Source organism: Bufo gargarizans, chromosome 4 (genome assembly GCF_014858855.1).
Source record: "Bufo gargarizans isolate SCDJY-AF-19 chromosome 4, ASM1485885v1, whole genome shotgun sequence".
In the NCBI taxonomy this organism is placed as follows: domain Eukaryota; kingdom Metazoa; phylum Chordata; class Amphibia; order Anura; family Bufonidae; genus Bufo; species Bufo gargarizans.
The window spans coordinates 276,246,352-276,269,465 of record NC_058083.1 but is presented as its reverse complement, the minus strand read 5'-3'; the positions used below and the strand labels follow the sequence as shown (position 1 = coordinate 276,269,465).

Sequence of the window (23,114 nt, the reverse complement as noted above, 5' to 3'; positions counted from 1 at the left end):
ATTGTTAATTCTTTTGTTTTTTATGTCTTACATCCTTGTTTATATTTTATATTTACTTTCTTTTAGTCTCTCTAAGGTGCTTGAACATGCAATCATTAGATTGCTTATACCATAGACTGTAATTAAATACTATTGCAGTCTATGGCAAAAATGTTCCTATATTAATGTTCCTATTACGTCCTGCCTGAGGAAAGGCTTAATAGGAACTTTACAATGGCAGCCCTGGGCAGTAGGTGACATGCACAGTGATGTGCATGGATTCAGCATCTCACCATTGCAGCAGATGACTGTTCTCAGCTGTAGACCACTGAGAATAGTGATCGGCTTCATCAGTGACATGTCATATCCAAGGACATCATCTCTACTGTTGAAAACAAACAGCAGGCGCACTACAGAGAATGGCACTGGAGTAATGTGTGTGTCATTTTTTTTATTATCTTGGACAACTCCCTTAAGCTCAAAAATAAAGTGATCAAGCACTAGTATGGTAACTGCAACCAGCTGTTTCATAAGTTTTTACTATAGAAATCATCCAGATCAGCCACTATCTTCCTAATTAGAATGTTTCCACATATACAGTGAATCTATTATTTCATCTTGGATATGCCAACTTGTGTGTCTAAAATGTTTAGCATACATGTTTAAGTACTCAATTAATGTCTGAATTGTAAAATGGCCTTAAAATTGCCTTTGCTTGATGCATTATCATCAGTGCTGTACTGATCACTTCTCAGTGCAATATTCAAATGACCATATTAATTAATACAACTAATAATTGGTTTAAGCTTGACTCAATTTTGTTCAAGAGGTTTACTCCTTTCTTGACTTATGAAGTAGTCTATTGGCTTTTGAATTTCAAGTGTTTTAAAAAAAATATAACAATATTCTATTCACGTGAGCTAAAAAGACTGATGTGTATTTAATGCACTAGAGTTATTTTTGTCCAGTTAGAAAACGGCACAGAAACTGAATTTTCAGCATGGATACTTAGTGGTGAAAAGATTGCACAAAAAACCCCACAGAATCCGCAATTAGAGTATGCAAGCCATTTGTAAGTTGACAGGTGTGGGTGTGTGGACTGGTTCTGTTCTGTCTCTTGTCTTCATATTATTTATAAACCAAGGTGCATCTTATATGCTTAAAAATATGGTAATTGATACAAATTACTTTTTTGAACTTTATTTAAGCAAAGGCGCATCCTACAGAATTTGTAATTTAAAACCAGGTGGGTGTTGTTTAAATGTGTCAAGAAAAACAACTATGTAAACTTTCTCTAGATTGTCCTTTCAAGAAAACAGTGTATTTGTCCTGAAAAGGATGGCCCAGCTACACAGGGACCTTTTCCTACAGCTGTCCTTCGTATGTTAATGAGGGGGGGGGGGGATCAGTGCTGTTCTGAGACTGTCCCTACAAGACAGCCAAGGTATTTGCCCTTCAAAGGGTAGCCAGGCCACACATGAACCTGTCCCTTAGTTGTCCCTACCCTAAATTCACAGCGCTACTGACCGAACCAAAATAAAAAAAAGGGTTATATAGAAACCAAAATGCTTGGGGGCCAGTCAGTGAAACAAAGAGTCTTAGTACCTCCAGCCCTGTGAAGCAACACAATAAAATGTCTGCCTTCAGCGCTTGCCAGCTAGTTGCCACCAGGTCTGCAACTCTAGACAGTGAGTCTATGGCACACCCCCAAATACTGCAACCGTAACTCTCTGTTAGCATTGAATGATTGAATGTCCCGCCCCCATTAGGCCGTATATATCTGCATTGTATATTTAGCAGAACACTTTTTTTTATGTTACTTGCCCTTTTATTATTTAAGGGCCAGCAATTCCTGTTGGGGTGGATGTACAAGTGGAAAGCTTAGACAGTATTTCTGAAGTGGACATGGTAAGTAATATATTTTTATAATTATCATTGCAATGTGTTTATGGAAGCTACATGGTAATATTTAGTTAAAATCTAATTACTAGATATCCAGAAATATGCTTTAACAGTATTGTGGCTTTCTGTATTATTATTATGAAATTTGATCAAAGCTGAATAATATTAATTACTAAGAAAAATATAATTGTATACACAGTTAAGCCAATAGACCTAGACATTAGTTTTCTGCCTTTTCTTTGCTCCTTTTTATCAATTCTAACCTTTTGGCCTCCATCAAAGCACTAGTTAGAACACATGACACATTATGCTGCTTTCATTGTGTGTAGGGCTAAGTGCGCCTCTTATTTAAAAAAGAAATACTGTATCAATTGTTTAAAATAAAATGTTGAAAGCAAAGCCACAGTGGCAATAAGGTTGCAGATAGTAGTTTTTACTCAAAATCCTTTATTTTATAGGATTTCACAATGACTTTGTACCTCAGACACTACTGGAAAGATGAGAGACTCTCCTTTCCCAGCACCAATAACCAAAGTATGACCTTTGATGGGAGATTAGTGAAAAAGATCTGGGTACCAGATATGTTCTTTGTCCATTCTAAAAGATCCTTTATCCATGACACCACAACAGATAATATCATGCTGCGGGTACAGCCCGATGGGAAGGTGCTGTATAGTTTAAGGTAAGCGTTCATACTTTCATTATGTTCCTAGGAAATATCAGCCAGGATCATTACAGTTTATATTTTTTTGCCCATGGTGTAGCTTATAAGGCCCCTCTGCCAGTATTATAAATGGTCCATGATGTGTGGGAAGGCCTTTTACAGGTACGGTTGTGTGCTGGCGCCCAGGAACTTATGTCACGTCTCTGCTATTGCCTTTAATATTAGTCTGTTTTCCTGCTGTGTCAGCAGTTTTATCAGCATGTGCCAACTACACAGTATTTCAATAACATTTTATGGTAAAATGATTTGTGCAGGGTTGAGACTGGTTTCTTTTCTGTGCATAAGTTACACATAATTTACTAATTTCCACCTGCTATATTGTGTAGGTATAAAATACGTATTGGAAAATAAAACTGGCGCAGATGTACATGTTGTTAGTCTTGTCCACAATCTACTAATATGAACCACCTCATTGCTCAGTGTTAATAATGATCATATATAAAAGTGCACATATCTTAGAGGCAGGCAATGCGATTTTAGGGGATTTTAGAGTATTGCACATGATTCAGGTTGGTCTCACCCTCTTCTGCCATGGGTAGTTTGAACCTACCAGGGCTCCCCCTCCCCACACATTAATTTTAGCAAACACTGAAGACAAGAGTTGGACTGACCCTAGAGCCATGCTTCCCTTCTCTCTTACAAGGGATATAAAACGGAGGGGAGAATCCATACACCAGATGTTCCTGCCCAGCAGTGTGTGTCTGTGAACTATCACTTTGAGTGGGGACTGTGTGGTCCCAATTGTACTTTTGCCACATAACAGTACAGCCTTATTATAAAGGGCACCTACATGTTATAGTTATTGCATTAAGGCAGGGATGCTCAACTTGCGGCCCTCTAGCTGTTGAAAAACTACAACTCCCATCATGCCCTGCTGTAGGCTGATAGGTGTAGGCTGTCCAGGCATGCTGGGAGTTGTAGTTTTGCAACAGCTCGAGGGCTGCAGGTTGGGCATTTCTGCATTAGGGCATTAAAGGGGTTGTCTAGGATTTTTATACTAATTGCCTATTCTCAGGATAGACCATCCATATCAGATTAGCAGGGTTCCATCACTCTACACCTCTGCAATTAGCTGTTGCCATCGATATTCCTGGACAAACCCTTTTAGGTCCATGCTTTAGAGATCAATATGAATTGTACAAATATAAAGTGTATGATTTTTGCAGTGTGTTAAATATAATTTCCCTTTATGGCAGGGTTACCGTAACAGCCATGTGTAACATGGACTTCAGCCGATTTCCCCTTGACACGCAATCCTGTTCCTTAGAGATTGAAAGCTGTAAGTACTGTATTTCACTCTGTACTTCAATAAATTTATCTTGTACAGTTTCTGCCTTAAATGGGTGCACTTTTAAAAGACATTTCAATTGAACATTCGAATGGATAAATCCTCCAGATAAGGGCTCATGCACGACCGTATGTATTTTGCGGTCTGCAAAAAACGGATCCACAAAAAATACGGATGATGTCTGTGTGCATTCTGTATTTTGCGGAACAGCTGGCCCCTAATAGAACAGTACTATCGTTGTCTGTAATGTGGACAATAATAGGACATGTTCTATTTTTGGGCGGAACGGAAATACGGACATATGAAAACGGAATGCAAATGGAGTAACTTCAACTTTTTTTGCGGACCCATTGAAATGAATGGTTCCGCATATGGTCCCCAAAAAAAACAGACTGGACATGGAAGGAAAGCATGTTCGTGTGCATGAGCCCTAATAATGCAGATTCACAAAATTCAACACTAAAGATACAAGTTCAGTCAATAACACTCATTGTCCACATCTTACTCTACATTACTGTATTTTTTGCTTTATAATACGAACCTGATAATAAGACGCACCCCAGGTTTTAGAGCAGGAAAAAGGGAAAAAAATATCAGGACATCGGATCAGACCCCCATATCAGGACATCACATCAAACCCCCATATCAGATCCTTAGACCAGACCTCCATTAATGCAAGAACCCCATCAGCCCTCCATGTCAGACCCCCATCAGACCTTATATCAGCCCTTCATGTCAGACCCCCAGGAGACCTTATTTCAGCCCTTTATATCAGACCCTCATCAGACCTCAAAGTCAGACCCCCATCAGACCTTATATCAGCCCTTCATGTCAGACACCTAGAAGACCTTATTTCAGCCCTTTATATCAGACCCTCATCAGACCTCAAATCAGACCCCTAACCAGAATTCCTAGCTAGAACACCATCAGACCTCAGATCAGATTTAAAAAAAAAATACTTATCTTACCTCTCCTGTGCCGTGGCTCCTATCCACGTCCAGCAGTCTCTGCAGAAGTTACGCTCCTCTGTCTTCTCTGGGCACCCGCTGCATTGTCACCTGACTGTGTTGTACATGGCCAGGACAGTTCAGTGCCGGCCCAAGGAAGGAAAACCAAGGACGGTGAGTAGTGGAATCGATAGCAGCGCTTCACTCCCCACTCCTGGCACCTAATGCATACTATTGAGCCCTTCATTGATGGAAGTGTTCACTAGTATTCACTTTATAAGATTAATGGACATTTCCCCCCCCCCCCCACACTTTTGGGGGAAAAAGTGTGTCTTATAAAGCAAAAAATACAGTAATTTGTTCCATTATTTACAAATGGGATTTTTCGAAAGCCAATAGAAACTAGTTGCTGTCCATTAACCTCCATTTTGTCAGGAAAGTTTTGTCTCGCTTCTTCTTACAGGTATAATAACATCGTTTGCTATACTACCAATATTAAGTTTAAAAAGAAAAATTCAAGTTCCTGTATTGTAACCATTAAATTCAATTTAGCCATTTTGCTATTCACCTTCAACATAGCAAGGAATTCTTTACTGTGGCAGCAATGAGATTATGGAACTGTCTGCAAGAGGAGGAGGTGATGGTTAATTAATTGAACAAATTTTAGAAGGCACTGGGTGCCTTTCTTGAAAGTAAAAAAAAAATTGCAGATTATGGGTACAAGATTTCTGCAGCTTGGACATTGATCAATGGATTTATTCTGATTGCCAGAAATTTAGAGTTAGGAAATAATTTGTGTCCCATTGAAATGGGGCAATTGCCAATCGGCCTCATAGGTGTTTTTACCCTTTGTCTGGATCAACATGGTAGTATTATAGGTTGCACTTGGTGGACCTGTGTCTTTTTCCAACCTTATCAAGTATCTATGTATGATGTGAAAAACCTCCAGCTTTCTGACAAAATAGATGAGTGAAGAATTATTCAAATTAAGAATCAGTGAAACGATTCTGAATGAACATTCATTACAAATTTCACAAAAATTCATCCAACAAATGAATAAGAAGCTATCCTGATTAGTTTTGGAAGAATCATCTAAAACCATAACACTGGAAGGAAGTGGAGGGGAGGGTTCGCCCTGATTGGCTCAAAGACTGACATATGGTGAGGATCAGCCAATCAGAGGGGCAGCAGACAGGGAGGTGCTGCTGAAGAATAAGCAGAACATCATTCTGCTTTGTACTTGTGACCTGGCAGGAAGCTGTGCTGTGTCTCTGCTGATTGATATACTGAGCTAGGGACAGTTATCAATATCGGCGTGACTATCACATACGTGACACAGAGGGAGGGAAAGAGGAAGGCCCTGCCCAAGTGAGAGGGAAGGTGGTGACCCCTGACGCCGATCACGTGCCTAAAACCCTGGCTTTCCCTAAGATGAGCCCTAGATAGTGAACAGGGCGGTGGGAACACTAGTCCGCACCACTAGCTCTAAAGGAAAACACCAAGGGGAGGACAGACAATACAGACTCAACATATAATCCCAGGTGGGCGACAACAGGAGACAACAAAAAGCCCAACAGGGATCCGGAGGGTAGCACTCTGGAACAACAACCAGGATTCACAGCTCCAGTGGGTCAGTATAGAAGTCCAGGCAGGAAGCTCTATAACTGGCAACTAGAGAAGTGTGAGAGGAGAATATAAGGAGGTTGGGAGTGGCAGACAAGAAACAGCTGAGGAGGAGAAGCTACGGATCCCTGAGTGAGACAAAAAGGATTGCAAGGCAAACACAGAAAACAATCACTAAGAAACAACTTGATCTTTAGACATAGAGCGCGCAGCCACCCGCTGCGACTTCCTGACCTCGGGTATAACGGAGTCAGACGTGGCTCTTGACACCCTCGTGACAGTACCCCCCCTTTCACGAGGGGCCTCCGGACACTCAGGACCAGGTCTCTCAGGATGAGAGGCATGGAAAGCCTGAATTAACCTGTTGGCGTTTACCTCTGACGCTGGAACCCACATTCTTTCCTCGGGACCGTAACCCCTCCAATGCACCAGATACTGAAGAGAGCGGCGGACCCGACGAGAATCAACAATTCTGGATATTTGAAACTCTAGATTACCATCCACAATAACAGGAGGAGGTGGCAGCGGTGATGGTTCTAGAGGTGGAACATACTTCTTGAGTAACGACTTATGGAAGACGTAATGGATCTTAAAAGTCTGAGGTAGCTCCAGGCGAAAAGCCACAGGGTTAATGACGGCTACTATTTTATAAGGACCAATGAACCTAGGGCCCAGTTTCCAAGAGGGAACCTTCAACTTAATATTCCTAGTAGACAACTACACAGTCATTCACTCCTAGGTCCGGACCTGGCGACCGTTTCTTATCGGCCATGCATTTATATTTACCACTCATATTTTTCAAGTTAGCTTGCACCTTCTGCCATACCGATGAAAGAGATGAAGAAAACCGTTCCTCTTCGGGAACCCCAGAAGACCCCCCCTCTTTGAAAGTACAAAATTGGGGATGAAAACCGTATGCACCAAGAAATGGTGACTTGCCAGTGGATTCCTGACAGCCATTATTTATGGCAAACTTGGCTAACGGTAAATATGATGACCACACCTCTTGGTTTTCAGACACAAAACACCTTAAATATGTTTCTAGGTTTTGGTTGGTACGCTCAGTCTGTCCATTCGACTGAGGATGGAAAGCTGAGGAAAAGGACAAGTGTACCCCCAAACGGGAACAAAAAGCTTTCCAAAACTTAGAAATAAACTGGGTTCCCCGATCCGAAACCACATCGGAAGGGACCCCGTGAAGCTTCACGATTTCACTGATAAACACCTGAGCAAGAGTCTTAGCATTAGGAAGTGCGGGTAGCGCAATAAAGTGTACCATTTTGCTAAACCTGTCTACTACTACCAAGATAACTGTTTTACCCGCAGACAACGGTAAGTCAGTGATGAAATCCATTGACAGATGTGTCCATGGCCTATTGGGGATGAAAAGTGGCAATAAAGACCCTGCTGGACGTGTATGAGAGACTTTCGCGCGTGCACAAGTAGAACAAGTAGACACAAAATCCATTACATCCTGACGCAACCTTGGCCACCAAAAACGACGAGACAATAGCTCCAAGGTTGCTTTACTACCCGGGTGCCCAGCAAGTGCCGAATTATGATGTTCCTTTAATAATTCAAGACGCAGGTTTAACGGTACAAACAATTTCTCTGAGGGGCAAGAGGCCGGGGCGTCCCCCTGGGCCTCTAACACCTTTCCCTCTAGAACAGAGTGTACAGCAGAGACAACCACTCCTCTTTGTAAAATAGGTACCGGATCACTAACATTACCCCCTCCAGGGAAACTACGAGATAATGCGTCTGCCTTGGTATTTTTTGCCCCAGGACGATAGGTGATTACAAAGTTAAATCTGGTAAAGAATAGCGACCACCTAGCTTGTCTAGGGGTGAGACGCTTAGCCGATTCTAGGTACAGAAGGTTTTTGTGATCCGTAATCACCGTGACGGGGTGGATTGCTCCCTCTAAGAAGTGACGCCACTCTTCAAACGCCAGTTTAATCGCCAACAGTTCCCTATTTCCAATATCATAGTTCTTTTCTGCTGTAGATAACTTTTTGGAAAAGAAAGCGCAAGGACGCCATTTGCCAGGAGACGGACCCTGAGACAATACAGCCCCCACTCCCACCTCTGATGCATCTACTTCAACAATAAAAGGCTGGGAGACATCAGGTTGAATTAGAACAGGTGCCGAGGTAAATCTCTCTTTTAGAGAGGAAAATGCAATCTTAGCGGCGTCAGACCATTTAGAAAAATCAGTCCCCTTCCTAGTCATGTCAGTAAGGGGTTTAACGATCACTGAATAATTTTTAATGAACTTTCTATAGAAATTTGCGAAACCCAAAAACCGTTGTAGAGCTTTAAGGTTCTCAGGAAGATCCCAATCTAAAATTGCCTGGACCTTCCTAGGATCCATACGGAAACCTGAAGCAGATAATAGATATCCCAGGAACTGTATTTCCTGAACGGCGAAGACACATTTTTCAATTTTCGCATATAATTTATTCGTCCGTAGGACCTGCAGTACTTGCCTGACATGTACTTCATGTGTTTTCAGATCAGCCGAATAAATTAAGATATCATCTAGGTATATGACTACAAACCTGCCGATGAGATGACTAAAAATATAATTAACGAAATGTTGGAAGACAGCAGGGGCATTGGTCAGACCGAAAGGCATGACTAAATTTTCATAATGCCCCTCAGGGGTGTTAAAAGCTGTCTTCCACTCATCCCCTTCCTTGATACAAATCAGATTGTAGGCCCCCCTAAGATCAAGTTTGGAGAACCACCTAGCACCCGCAATCTGATTAAAAAGGTCAGGAATGAGAGGAAGAGGGTATGGGTCTCGGATGGTTATCCGGTTTAGCTCACGGAAATCTAGGCAAGGACGCAGGCCCCCATCTTTCTTTTTAACAAAGAAAAACCCTGCAGCCACGGATGAAGAAGAGGGTCTGATGTGTCCCTTAGCCAGACTCTCGGAGATATAATCTTTCATGGCTTGTCTCTCGGGACCCGAAAGATTATACAACCTGGACTTGGGTAATTTTGCACCGGGAATCAGGTTAACCGGGCAATCATAAGGACGATGAGGTGGTAGCTTCTGACAACCCTTTTCAGAAAAAACGTCCTCAAAGTCCGAAATAAATGTAGGTAGGGAAGCTATGGAGGCGATTAAGCAATTGTTATTTAAGCAATTCTCTCTGCAATGCTCACTCCACTACAATATCTCCCTGGCCTGCCAATCCACCACTGGATTGTGCGCTACCAACCAGGGAAGACCCAATACCACAGGAGAGGGAAGGCCCTCCAGAACGTAACATGAAAGACACTCATTATGGTGGTCCCCTACCCGAAGGTGTAAGTTGCCCGAGGAGCAGAATCAATAGCGAATATGGGAATAGGTCTCTGCAGCGTACAGAGAGACAAACCCATAGTGCGAGCAAAATGGGCATCTATCAAATTTACCCCTGCTCCACTGTCTAGAAAAAAAGAAATAGACTCCGTCTTAACACCAAAAACAATAACCGCTGGCAACACAAATTGAGATGTTCGTATGGAGGAAACGTATACCCCCCGGCTGACATCCTCTGCACAGCCTGGGGTTAGTTGTTTTCCGACGGTCTTTTGTTTTTTGAGAAAGGAGGGACAGACATTAATGAAATGACCCCTCCCCCCACAGAAAAAACAAGCCCCCCACCTACGGCGAACCTCAGGAGGACGGACCTGACGAGAAGTTCCTCCTAGCTGCATAGGCTCATCTAAGTCAGTACAGACTAACTGCTGCTTGGGAGAGGTTACCAATTGCTCAGGAATTTTCGATCTCTCCCTAAGACGTCTATCTATTCTGATAGAGAGGGACATAACAGCATCAAGGGAAAGGGGGGTCTCATACAGCGCCAGCGCATCCTTAACCCTTTCAGATAACCCAGAGCAGAACTGACTCCTGAGAGCCGGGTCGTTCCACTGAGTATCCGTTGCCCACCTACGGAACTCTGAGCAATATTCCTCTGCTGGCCGATCTCCCTGTAGGAGTCTCCGTAACTTCGACTCAGCCAGGGCGACTCGGTCAGGGTCATCATATATGAGACCCAAAGCCCCAAAAAATCCCTCCACTGACCGGAGAGCCTGGGAACCAGGGGGTAACGAGAACGCCCAGGATTGCGGGTCCCCCTGAAGCAGGGAAATAACAATCCCCACCCGCTGTTCTTCATTACCTGAGGAGTAAGGGCGCAGCTTAAAATATAATTTGCAGGCCTCACGGAACGTCACAAATTTGTCCCTTCCCCCAGAAAATCTGTCAGGAAGAACAACCTTGGGTTCTGTAACAACCTGGTTACCCATAGCAACCGCTGGGCTTGCTGTCTGCTGCATTTGCTGCTGTTGTTGGAGGACAGACGCCTTCAATCCTGCCACCTCCAAAGACAGGCCTTGAAGCTGTTTTGCCAAAGCAGCAATAGGATCCATATTGGATTCTAAGTAGAGAGAATTTATTTTTATTTTTTTTCTCCCAAAAAATAAGGGCCAGTTATAATATCACGATCGGCGTGACTATCACATACGTGACACAGAGGGAGGGAAAGAGGAAGGCCCTGCCCAAGTGAGAGGGAAGGTGGTCACCCCTGACTCACCTTGCGGCTGGCACCTGGCTGCCCTGACGTCCCTAGACGGGTTCCTCACCCGTACGCCGATCACGTGCCTAAAACCCTGGCTTTCCCTAAGATGAGCCCTAGATAGTGAACAGGGCGGTGGGAACACTAGTCCGCACCACTAGCTCTAAAGGAAAACACCAAGGGGAGGACAGACAATACAGACTCAACATATAATCCCAGGTGGGCGACAACAGGAGACAACAAAAAGCCCAACAGGGACCCGGAGGGTAGCACTCTGGAACAACAACCAGGATTCACAGCTCCAGTGGGTCAGTATAGAAGTCCAGGCAGGAAGCTCTATAACTGGCAACTAGAGAAGTGTGAGAGGAGAATATAAGGAGGTTGGGAGTGGCAGACAAGAAACAGCTGAGGAGGAGAAGCTACGGATCCCTGAGTGAGACAAAAAGGATTGCAAGGCAAACACAGAAAACAATCACTAAGAAACAACGTGATCTTTAGACATAGAGCGCGCAGCCACCCGCTGCGACTTCCTGACCCCGGGTATAACGGAGTCAGACGTGGCTCTTGACACCCTCTTGACAACAGTATAAGAAGATTATAGGGAGAGAATATGTTCTGTTTACCATTTGTAATTTTGCATTTTAGTGCATTGTACCCAGAAGCAAACGCATTTCACATAAGTAATGCAAATTATAACCATGTTACTGAAGGCAAGTGCATCACAGCATCCGTCATCAATCCCAAAAAATTGCAGTCAGATATAGTGAACACGTTATTCTTTTAAAAAGAACGATCTATACTTTTGCTGAAATTAAAATTATATGACAATCATAATGCCATTACCATAACTATTACTTAACACATACACTGCTGTAATATAAGGGTTGGATAAGGTACAGCATCAAATGCATTTCACACCAGTAACACACATTATAACTGTGTTAATGAGTAGAGTTGAGCGAACACCTGGATGTTCGGGTTCGAGAAGTTCGGCCGAACATCCCGGAAATGTTCGGGTTCGGGATCCGAACCCGATCCGAACTTCGTCCCGAACCCGAACCCCATTGAAGTCAATGGGGACCCGAACTTTTCGGCACTAAAAAGGCTGTAAAACAGCCCAGGAAAGAGCTAGAGGGCTGCAAAAGGCAGCAACATGTAGGTAAATCCCCTGCAAACAAATGTGGATAGGGAAATGAATTAAAATAAAAATTAAATAAATAAAAATTAACCAAAATCAATTGGAGAGAGGTTCCATAGCAGAGAATCTGGCTTCCCGTCACCCACCACTGGAACAGTCCATTCTCAGATATTTAGGCCCCGGCACCCAGGCAGAGGAGAGAGGTCCCGTAACAGAGAATCTGTCTTCATGTCAGCAGAGAATTAGTCTGCATGTCATAGCAGAGAATGAGGCTTCACGTCAGCCACCACTGCAACAGTCCATTGGCATATATTTAGGCCCAGCACCCAGGCAGAGGAGGGAGGTCCCGTAACAGAGAATCTGTCTTCATGTCAGCAGAGAATTAGTCTGCATGTCATAGCAGAGAATCAGGCTTCACGTCAGCCACCACTGCAACAGTCCATTGGCATATATTTAGGCCCAGCACACACACAGGCAGAGGAGAGAGGTCCCGTAACAGAGAATCTGGCTTCATGTCAGCAGAGAATCAGTCTGCATGTCATAGCAGAGAATGAGGCTTCACGTCAGCCACCACTGCAACAGTCCATTGGCATATATTTAGGCCCAGCACACACACAGGCAGAGGAGAGAGGTCCCGTAACAGAGAATCTGGCTTCATGTCAGCAGAGAATCAGTCTGCATGTCATAGCAGAGAATGAGGCTTCACGTCAGCCACCACTGCAACAGTCCATTGGCATATATTTAGGCCCAGCACCCAGGCAGAGGAGGGAGGTCCCGTAACAGAGAATCTGTCTTCATGTCAGCAGAGAATTAGTCTGCATGTCATAGCAGAGAATGAGGCTTCACGTCAGCCACCACTGCAACAGTCCATTGGCATATATTTAGGCCCAGCACACACACAGGCAGAGGAGAGAGGTCCCGTAACAGAGAATCTGGCTTCATGTCAGCAGAGAATCAGTCTGCATGTCATAGCAGAGAATGAGGCTTCACGTCAGCCACCACTGCAACAGTCCATTGGCATATATTTAGGCCCAGCACACACACAGGCAGAGGAGAGAGGTCCCGTAACAGAGAATCTGGCTTCATGTCAGCAGAGAATCAGTCTGCATGTCATAGCAGAGAATGAGGCTTCACGTCAGCCACCACTGCAACAGTCCATTGGCATATATTTAGGCCCAGCACCCAGGCAGAGGAGGGAGGTCCCGTAACAGAGAATCTGTCTTCATGTCAGCAGAGAATTAGTCTGCATGTCATAGCAGAGAATGAGGCTTCACGTCAGCCACCACTGCAACAGTCCATTGGCATATATTTAGGCCCAGCACCCAGGCAGAGGAGGGAGGTCCCGTAACAGAGAATCTGTCTTCATGTCAGCAGAGAATTAGTCTGCATGTCATAGCAGAGAATGAGGCTTCACGTCAGCCACCACTGGAACAGTCCATTCTCAGATATTTAGGCCCCGGCACCCAGGCAGAGGAGAGAGGTCCCGTAACAGAGAATCTGTCTTCATGTCAGCAGAGAATTAGTCTGCATGTCATAGCAGAGAATGAGGCTTCACGTCAGCCACCACTGCAACAGTCCATTGGCATATATTTAGGCCCAGCACCCAGGCAGAGGAGAGAGGTCCCGTAACAGACAATCTGGCTTCATGTCAGCAGAGAATCAGTCTGCATGTCATAGCAGAGAATCAGGCTTCACGTCACCCACCACTGCAACAGTCCATTGTCATAAATTTAGGCCCAGCACTAGTGTTGAGCGGCATGTCCCATATTCGAATTCGCGAAATTTTGTGAATATTCGAAAGAATATTCGTAAAATATTCGCGATTATTCAAATTCGTTATTATTTCGCATATGCGATAATTCGAATTATCGCATAATACATATGCTATGCAAAATTCACATGTGCGCTAATGAAATCGCCTTACGAAGATTCGCAACTCAATTCAATCACTAATGTATGAATGCAATGCCCTTTGCCTCTGTTCTGGGACAAGTGTAGATATTCGCATGTGCGCTAATAAAATCGCCTTACGAAGATTCGCACCTCAATCACTTTCTAGGGAATGTGAGACTTTTGGGAATCAATCGAGATACAGTGGGGGGTGATGACAGTAGTTGACAGAGTACAGATCAATGTAATCTGTAAGGTGGAAAGTAAAATAAAAAATACGAATATTCGTAAATCGAATTTTACGAAGTTCTACGTATTCGCGAATATGGTGCTATACTATATGAATGCACAGGCCTTTGCCTCTCTGTTCTGGGGACAAGTGTAGATATTTGCATTTGCGTTAATAAAATCGCCTTACGAAGATTCGCAGCTCAATTCAATCACTAATGTATGAATGCAAAGCCCTTTGCCTCTGTTCTGGGACAAGTGTAGATATTCGCATGTGCGCTAATAAAATCGCCTTACGAAGATTCGCAACTCAATTCACTAATGTATGAATGCAAAGCCCTTTGCCTCTGTTCTGGGACGTGCCGATATTCGCATGTGCGCTAATAAAATCGCCTTACGAAGATTCGCGCCTCAATCACTTTCTAGGCAATGTGAGTAAGATCTGAGCTGTTGGACCTTTGGGAAACAATCAATTATATGTGTACTGTAATTTTGTGGGGGGGGGGGGGGAAACAAAAAACGAATATTCGTTTTTACGAATATATAGCACTATATTCGAAATATTCGCGAAATCGCGAAGTTGCGATATTCGCGAAAAAAATTTGCTTTTCGAATATTCGCGCTCAACACTACCCAGCACCCAGGCAGAGGAGAGAGGTCCCGTAACAGAGAATCTGGCTTCATGTCAGCAGAGAATCAGTCTTCATATCATAGCAGAGAATCAGGCTTCACGTCACCCACCACTGTAAGAGTCAATTTTCATAAATTTAGGCCCAGAACCCAGGCAGAGGAGAAAGGTCCCGTAACAGACAATCTGGCTTCATGTCAGCAGAGAATCAGTCTTCATATCATAGCAGAGAATCAGGCTTCACGTCACCCACCACTGCAACAGTCAATTGTCATAAATTTAGGCCCAGCACCCAGGCAGAGGAGAGAGCTCCCGTAACAGAGGATCTGGCTTCATGTCAGCAGAGAATCAGTCTGCATGTCATAGCAGAGAATGAGGCTTCACGTCACCCACCACTGCAACAGTCCATTGGCATATATTTAGGCCTAGCACACAGGCAGAGCAGAGAGGTCCCGTAACAGACAATCTGGCTTCATGTCAGCAGAGAATCAGTCTGCATGTCATAGCAGAGAATGAGGCTTCACGTCACCCACCACTGCAACAGTCCATTGGCATATATTTAGGCCTAGCACACAGGCAGAGCAGAGAGGTCCCGTAACAGACAATCTGGCTTCATGACAGCAGAGAATTAGTCTGCATGTCATAGCAGAGAATGAGGCTTCACGTCAGCCACCACTGCAACAGTCCATTGGCATATATTTAGGCCCAGCACCCAGGCAGAGGAGAGAGGTCCCGTAACAGACAATCTGGCTTCATGTCAGCAGAGAATTAGTCTGCATGTCATAGCAGAGAATCAGGCTTCACGTCAGCCACCACTGCAACAGTCCATTGTCATAAATTTAGGCCCAGCACCCAGGCAGAGGAGAGAGGTCCCGTAACAGACAATCTGGCTTCATGTCAGCAGAGAATTAGTCTGCATGTCATAGCAGAGAATGAGGCTTCACGTCACCCACCACTGCAACAGTCCATTGGCATATATTTAGGCCTAGCACACAGGCAGAGCAGAGAGGTCCCGTAACAGACAATCTGGCTTCATGTCAGCAGAGAATCAGTCTGCATGTCATAGCAGAGAATGAGGCTTCACGTCACCCACCACTGCAACAGTCCATTGGCATATATTTAGGCCTAGCACACAGGCAGAGCAGAGAGGTCCCGTAACAGACAATCTGGCTTCATGTCAGCAGAGAATCAGTCTGCATGTCATAGCAGAGAATGAGGCTTCACGTCACCCACCACTGCAACAGTCCATTGGCATATATTTAGGCCTAGCACACAGGCAGAGCAGAGAGGTCCCGTAACAGACAATCTGGCTTCATGACAGCAGAGAATTAGTCTGCATGTCATAGCAGAGAATGAGGCTTCACGTCAGCCACCACTGCAACAGTCCATTGGCATATATTTAGGCCCAGCACCCAGGCAGAGGAGAGAGGTCCCGTAACAGACAATCTGGCTTCATGTCAGCAGAGAATTAGTCTGCATGTCATAGCAGAGAATCAGGCTTCACGTCAGCCACCACTGCAACAGTCCATTGTCATAAATTTAGGCCCAGCACCCAGGCAGAGGAGAGAGGTCCCGTAACAGACAATCTGGCTTCATGTCAGCAGAGAATTAGTCTGCATGTCATAGCAGAGAATGAGGCTTCACGTCAGCCACCACTGCAACAGTCCATTGGCATATATTTAGGCCTAGCACACAGGCAGAGCAGAGAGGTCCCGTAACAGACAATCTGGCTTCATGACAGCAGAGAATCAGTCTGCATGTCATAGCAGAGAATCAGGCTTCACGTCAGCCACCACTGCAACAGTCCATTGTCATAAATTTAGGCCCAGCACCCAGGCAGAGGAGAGAGGTCCCGTAACAGACAATCTGGCTTCATGTCAGCAGAGAATCAGTCTTCATATCATAGCAGAGAATCAGGCTTCACGTCACCCACCACTGTAAGAGTCAATTTTCATAAATTTAGGCCCAGAACCCAGGCAGAGGAGAAAGGTCCCGTAACAGACAATCTGGCTTCATGTCAGCAGAGAATCAGTCTTCATATCATAGCAGAGAATCAGGCTTCACGTCACCCACCACTGCAACAGTCAATTTTCATAAATTTAGGCCCAGAACCCAGGCAGAGGAGAAAGGTCCCGTAACAGACAATCTGGCTTCATGTCAGCAGAGAATCAGTCTTCATATCATAGCAGAGAATCAGGCTTCACGTCACCCACCACTGCAACAGTCAATTGTCATAAATTTAGGCCCAGCACCCAGGCAGAGGAGAGAGCTCCCGTAACAGAGGATCTGGCTTCATGTCAGCAGAGAATCAGTCTGCATGTCATAGCAGAGAATGAGGCTTCACGTCACCCACCACTGCAACAGTCCATTGGCATATATTTAGGCCTAGCACACAGGCAGAGGAGAGGTTCATTCAACTTTGGGTAGCCTCGCAATATAATGGTAAAATGAAAATAAAAATAGGATTGAATGAGGAAGTGCCCTGGAGTCCAATAATATATGGTTATGGGGAGGTAGTTAATGTCTAATCTGGACAAGGGACGGACAGGTCCTGTGGGATCCATGCCTGGTTCATTTTTATGAACGTCAGCTTGTCCACATTGGCTGTAGACAGGCGGCTGCGTTTGTCTGTAATGACGCCCCCTGCCGTGCTGAATACACGTTCAGACAAAACGCTGGCCGCCGGGCAGGCCAGCACCTCCAAGGCATAAAAGGCTAGCTCTGGCCACGTGGACAATTTAGAGACCCAGAAGTTGAATGGGGCCGAACCATCAGTCAGTACGTGGAGGGGTGTGCACACGTACTGTTCCACCATGTTAGTGAAATGTTGCCTCCTGCTAACACGTTGCGTATCAGGTGGTGGTGCAGTTAGCTGTGGCGTGTTGACAAAAGTTTTCCACATCTCTGCCATGCTAACCCTGCCCTCAGAGGAGCTGGCCGTGACACAGCTGCCTTGGCGACCTCTTGCTCCTCCTCTGCCTTGGCCTTGGGCTTCCACTTGTTCCCCTGTGACATTTGGGAATGCTCTCAGTAGCGTGTCTACCAACGTGCGCTTGTACTCGCGCATCTTCCTATCACGCTCCAGTGCAGGAAGTAAGGTGGGCACATTGTCTTTGTAGCGTGGATCCAGCAGGGTGGCAACCCAGTAGTCCGCACAGGTTAAAATGTGGGCAACTCTGCTGTCGTTGCGCAGGCACTGCAGCATGTAGTCGCTCATGTGTGCCAGGCTGCCCAGGGATAAGGACAAGCTGTCCTCTGTGGGAGGCGTATCGTCATCGTCCTGCCTTTCCCCCCAGCCACGCACCAGTGATGGACCCGAGCTGCGTTGGGTGCCACCCCGCTGTGACCATGCTTCATCCTCATCCTCCTCCACCTCCTCCTCATCCTCGTCCTCCTCGTCCTCCAGTAGTGGGCCCTGGCTGGCCACATTTGTACCTGGCCTCTGCTGTTGCCAAAAACCTCCCTCTGAGTCACTTCGAAGAGACTGGCCTGAAAGTGCTAAAAATGACCCCTCTTCCTCCTCCTCCTCCTCCTCCTCCTCCTGGGCCACCTCCTCTTCCATCATCGCCCTAAGTGTTTTCTCAAGGAGACATAGAAGTGGTATTGTAACGCTGATAACGGTGTCATCGCCACTGGCCATGTTGGTGGAGTACTCGAAACAGCGCAACAGGGCACACAGGTCTCGCATGGAGGCCCAGTCATTGGTGGTGAAGTGGTGCTGTTCTGTAGTGCGACTGACCCGTGCGTGCTGCAGCTGAAACTCCACTATGGCCTGCTGCTGCTCGCACAGTCTGTCCAGCATGTGCAAGGTGGAGTTCCACCTGGTGGGCACGTCGCATATGAGGCGGTGAGCGGGAAGGCCGAAGTTACGCTGTAGCGCAGACAGGCGAGCAGCAGCAGGATGTGAACGCCGGAAGCGCGAACAGACGGCCCGCACTTTATGCAGCAGCTCTGACATGTCGGGGTAGTTGTGAATGAACTTCTGCACCACCAAATTCAGCACATGCGCCAAGCAAGGGATGTGCGTCAAATTGGCTAGTCCCAGAGCTGCAACGAGATTTCGCCCATTATCACACACCACCAGGCCGGGCTTGAGGCTCACCGGCAGCAACCACTCGTCGGTCTGTTGTTCTATACCCCGCCACAACTCCTGTGCGGTGTGGGGCCTGTCCCCCAAACATATGAGTTTCAGAATGGCCTGCTGACGTTTACCCCGGGCTGTGCTGAAGTTGGTGGTGAAGGTGTGTGGCTGACTGGATGAGCAGGTGGAAGAAGAGGAGGAGGAAGCCGAGAAGGAGGAGGTGGCAACAGGAGGCAAAGAATGTTGCCCTGCGATCCTTGGCGGCGGAAGGACGTGCGCCAAACAGCTCTCCGCCTGGGGCCCAGCTGCCACTACATTTACCCAGTGTGCAGTTAGGGAGATATAGCGTCCCTGGCCGTGCTTACTGGTCCACGTATCTGTGGTTAGGTGGACCTTGCTACAGATGGCGTTGCGCAGTGCACACTTGATTTTATGGGATACTTGGTTGTGCAGGGAAGGCACGGCTCTCTTGGAGAAGTAGTGCCGGCTGGGAACAACATACTGTGGGACAGCAAGCGACATGAGCTGTTTGAAGCTGTCTGTGTCCACCAGCCTAAATGACAGCATTTCATAGGCCAGTAGTTTAGAAATGCTGGCATTCAGGGCCAGGGATCGAGGGTGGCTAGGTGGGAATTTACGCTTTCTATCAAATGTTTGTGAGATGGAGAGCTGAACGCTGGCGTGTGACATGGTTGAGACGCTTGGTGACGGAGGTGGTGGTGGTGGTGGTGTTGGTGGTACATCCCCTGTTTGCTGGGCGGCAGGTGCCAACGTTCCTCCAGAGGCGGAGGAAGAGGCCGAGGCGGCAGCAGCAGAATAGGCCGAGGCGGCAGCAGCAGAAGAGGTAGCAGGGGGAGCCTGAGTGACTTCCTTGGTTTTAAGGTGTTTACTCCACTGCAGTTCATGCTTTGCATGCAGGTGCCTGGTCATGCAGGTTGTGCTCAGGTTCAGAACGTTAATGCCTCGCTTCAGGCTCTGATGGCACAGCGTGCAAACCACTCGGGTCTTGTCGTCAGCACATTGTTTGAAGAAGTGCCATGCCAGGGAACTCCTTGAAGCTGCCTTTGGGGTGCTCGGTCCCAGATGGCGGCGGTCAGTAGCAGGCGGAGTCTCTTGGCGGCGGGTGTTCTGCTTTTGCCCACTGCTCCCTCTTTTGCTACGCTGTTGGCTCGGTCTCACCACTGCCTCTTCCTCCGAACTGTGAAAGTCAGTGGCACGACCTTCATTCCATGTGGGGTCTAGGACCTCATCGTCCCCTGCATCGTCTTCCACCCAGTCTTGATCCCTGACCTCCTGTTCAGTCTGCACACTGCAGAAAGACGCAGCAGTTGGCACCTGTGTTTCGTCATCATCAGAGACATGCTGAGGTGGTATTCCCATGTCCTCATCATCAGGAAACATAAGTGGTTGTGCGTCAGTGCATTCTATGTCTTTCACCGCTGGGGAAGGGCTAGGTGGATGCCCTTGGGAAACCCTGCCAGCGGAGTCTTCAAACAGCATAAGAGACTGCTGCATAACTTGAGGCTGAGACAGTTTCCCTGGTATGCATGGGGGTGATGTGACAGACTGATGGGGTTGGTTTTCAGGCGCCATCTGTGCGCTTTCTGCAGAAGACTGGGTGGGAGATAATGTGAACGTGCTGGATCCACTGTCGGCCACCCAATTGACTAATGCCTGTACCTGCTCAGGCCTTACCATCCTTAGAACGGCATTGGGCCCCACCATATATCGCTGTAAATTCTGGCGGCTACTGGGACCTGAGGTAGTTGGTACACTAGGACGTGTGGATGTGGCAGAACGGCCACGTCCTCTCCCAGCACCAGAGGGTCCACTAACACCACCACGACCATGTCCACGTCCGCGTCCCTTACTAGATGTTTTTCTCATTGTTATGGTTCACCACAACAACAAATATATTATTTGGCCCAATGTATTGTATTCAAATTCAGCGGGATATAAATTTGAGGCCTAGTATTTAGGCGCTGGGTGACCGGTATGGATTTAGTGACAGAATTAGACTTGGAAATGCACAGAAGCGTGTGTGTGTGAAGTTATTCTGAATGACCCAATGTGCACCTTGAATATTATATACCCTTTTAGGGATAGATTTCAAATAGCTCTGATATAGCAGAAACCACTAAATTATGAAATTGCTAAATTGGGAATTGTACTTCAACCCAGAACAAAAAATGTGCTTTGACGGACACTAAATATCTTGCCCAGCAACAACAGTACAGCGGTGGGTAACGAGAGATTTAGAGGGAATTAAATTTGAGGCCTAGTATTTAGGCGCTGGGTCACCGGTATGGATTTAGTGACAGAATTAGACTTGGAAATACACAGTAGCGGGTGTGTGTGAAGTTATTCTGAATGACCCTATGTGCACCTTCAATATTATATACCCTTTTTAGGGATAGATTTCAAATAGCTCTGATATAGCAGGAACCACTAAATTATGAAATTGCTAAATTGGGAATTGTACTTCAACCCAGAACAAAAAATGTGCTTTGACGGGACACTAAATAACTTTCCCAGCTACAACAGGACAACGGGTAACGAGAGATTTAGAGGGATTAAATTTGAGGCCTAGTATTTAGGCGCTGGGTGACAGGTATGGGTTTAGTGACAGAATTAGACTTGGAAATACACAGTAGCGGGTGTGTGTGAAGTTATTCTGAATGACCCTATGTGCACCTTCAATATTATATACCCTTTTAGGGATAGATTTCAAATAGCTCTGATATAGCAGGAACCACTAAATTATGAAATTGCTAAATTGGGAATTGTACTTCAAACCCAGAACAAAAAATGTGCTTTGACGGACACTAAATATCTTGCCCAGCAACAACAGTACAGCGGTGGTAACGAGAGATTTAGAGGGAATTAAATTTGAGGCCTAGTATTTAGGCGCTGGGTCACGGTATGGATTTAGTGACAGAATTAGACTTGGAAATACACAGTAGCGGGTGTGTGTGAAGTTATTCTGAATGACCCTATGTGCACCTTCAATATTATATACCCTTTTAGGGATAGATTTCAAATAGCTCTGATATAGCAGAACCACTAAATTATGAAATTGCTAAATTGGGAATTGTACTTCAACCCAGAACAAAAATGTGCTTTGACGGGCACTAAATAACTTTGCCCAGCTAACAACAGGACAACGGTAACGAGAGATTTAGAGGGATTAAATTTGAGGCCTAGTATTTAGGCGCTGGGTGACAGGTATGGGTTTAGTGACAGAATTAGACTTGGAAATACACAGTAGCGGGTGTGTGTGAAGTTATTCTGAATGACCCTATGTGCACCTTCAATATTATTACCCTTTTTAGGGATAGATTTCAAATAGCTCTGATATAGCAGAAACCACTAAATTATGAAATTGCTAAATTGGGAATTGTACTTCAACCCAGAACAAAAAATGTGCTTTGACGGACACTAAATATCTTGCCCAGCCACAACAGTACAGCGGTGGGTAACGAGAGATTTAGAGGGAATTAAATTTGAGGCCTAGTATTTAGGCGCTGGGTCACCGGTATGGATTTAGTGACAGAATTAGACTTGGAAATACACAGTAGCGGGTGTGTGTGAAGTTACTCTGAATGACCCTATGTGCACCTTCAATATTATATACCCTTTTTGGGATAGATTTCAAATAGCTCTGATATAGCAGGAACCACTAAATTATGAAATTGCTAAATTGGGAATTGTATTTCAACCCAGAACAAGAAATGTGCTTGAACGGACACTAAATAACTCGCCCAGCTAACAGACACTCAGGGACAGAATTTAGATGGATATAAATTTGAGGCCTAGTATTTAGGCGCTGGGTGACAGGTATGGGTTTAGTGACAGAATTAGACTTGGAAATACACAGTAGCGGGTGTGTGTGAAGTTATTCTGAATGACCCTATGTGCACCTTCAATATTATACCCTTTTAGGGATAGATTTCAAATAGCTCTGATATAGCAGAAACCACTAAATTATGAAATTGCTAAATTGGGAATTGTACTTCAACCCAGAACAAAAAATGTGCTTTGGCGGACACTAAATATCTTGCCCAGCAACAACAGTACAGCGGTGGGTAACGAGAGATTAGAGGGAATAAATTGAG

General features: G+C 45.6%; 1 protein-coding gene across 2 annotated transcripts in view; it reads left to right on the top strand.

Annotated features, from left to right (window-relative positions):
• The window catches only part of LOC122935646 (gamma-aminobutyric acid receptor subunit rho-1), a 158,269-nt gene that overhangs the window by 86,674 nt on the left and 48,481 nt on the right, over positions 1–23,114 (top strand). Inside the window, exons 3-5 of one of the 2 annotated variants that reach the window (XM_044291442.1) lie at positions 1,820–1,887; positions 2,340–2,563; positions 3,802–3,884. In XM_044291442.1, the coding sequence (XP_044147377.1) occupies positions 1,820–1,887; positions 2,340–2,563; positions 3,802–3,884 (375 nt within the window). Of the gene's footprint in view, positions 1–1,817; positions 1,888–2,339; positions 2,564–3,801; positions 3,885–23,114 lie in introns of both variants that reach the window. The other variant, XM_044291443.1, reaches the window with a different exon arrangement.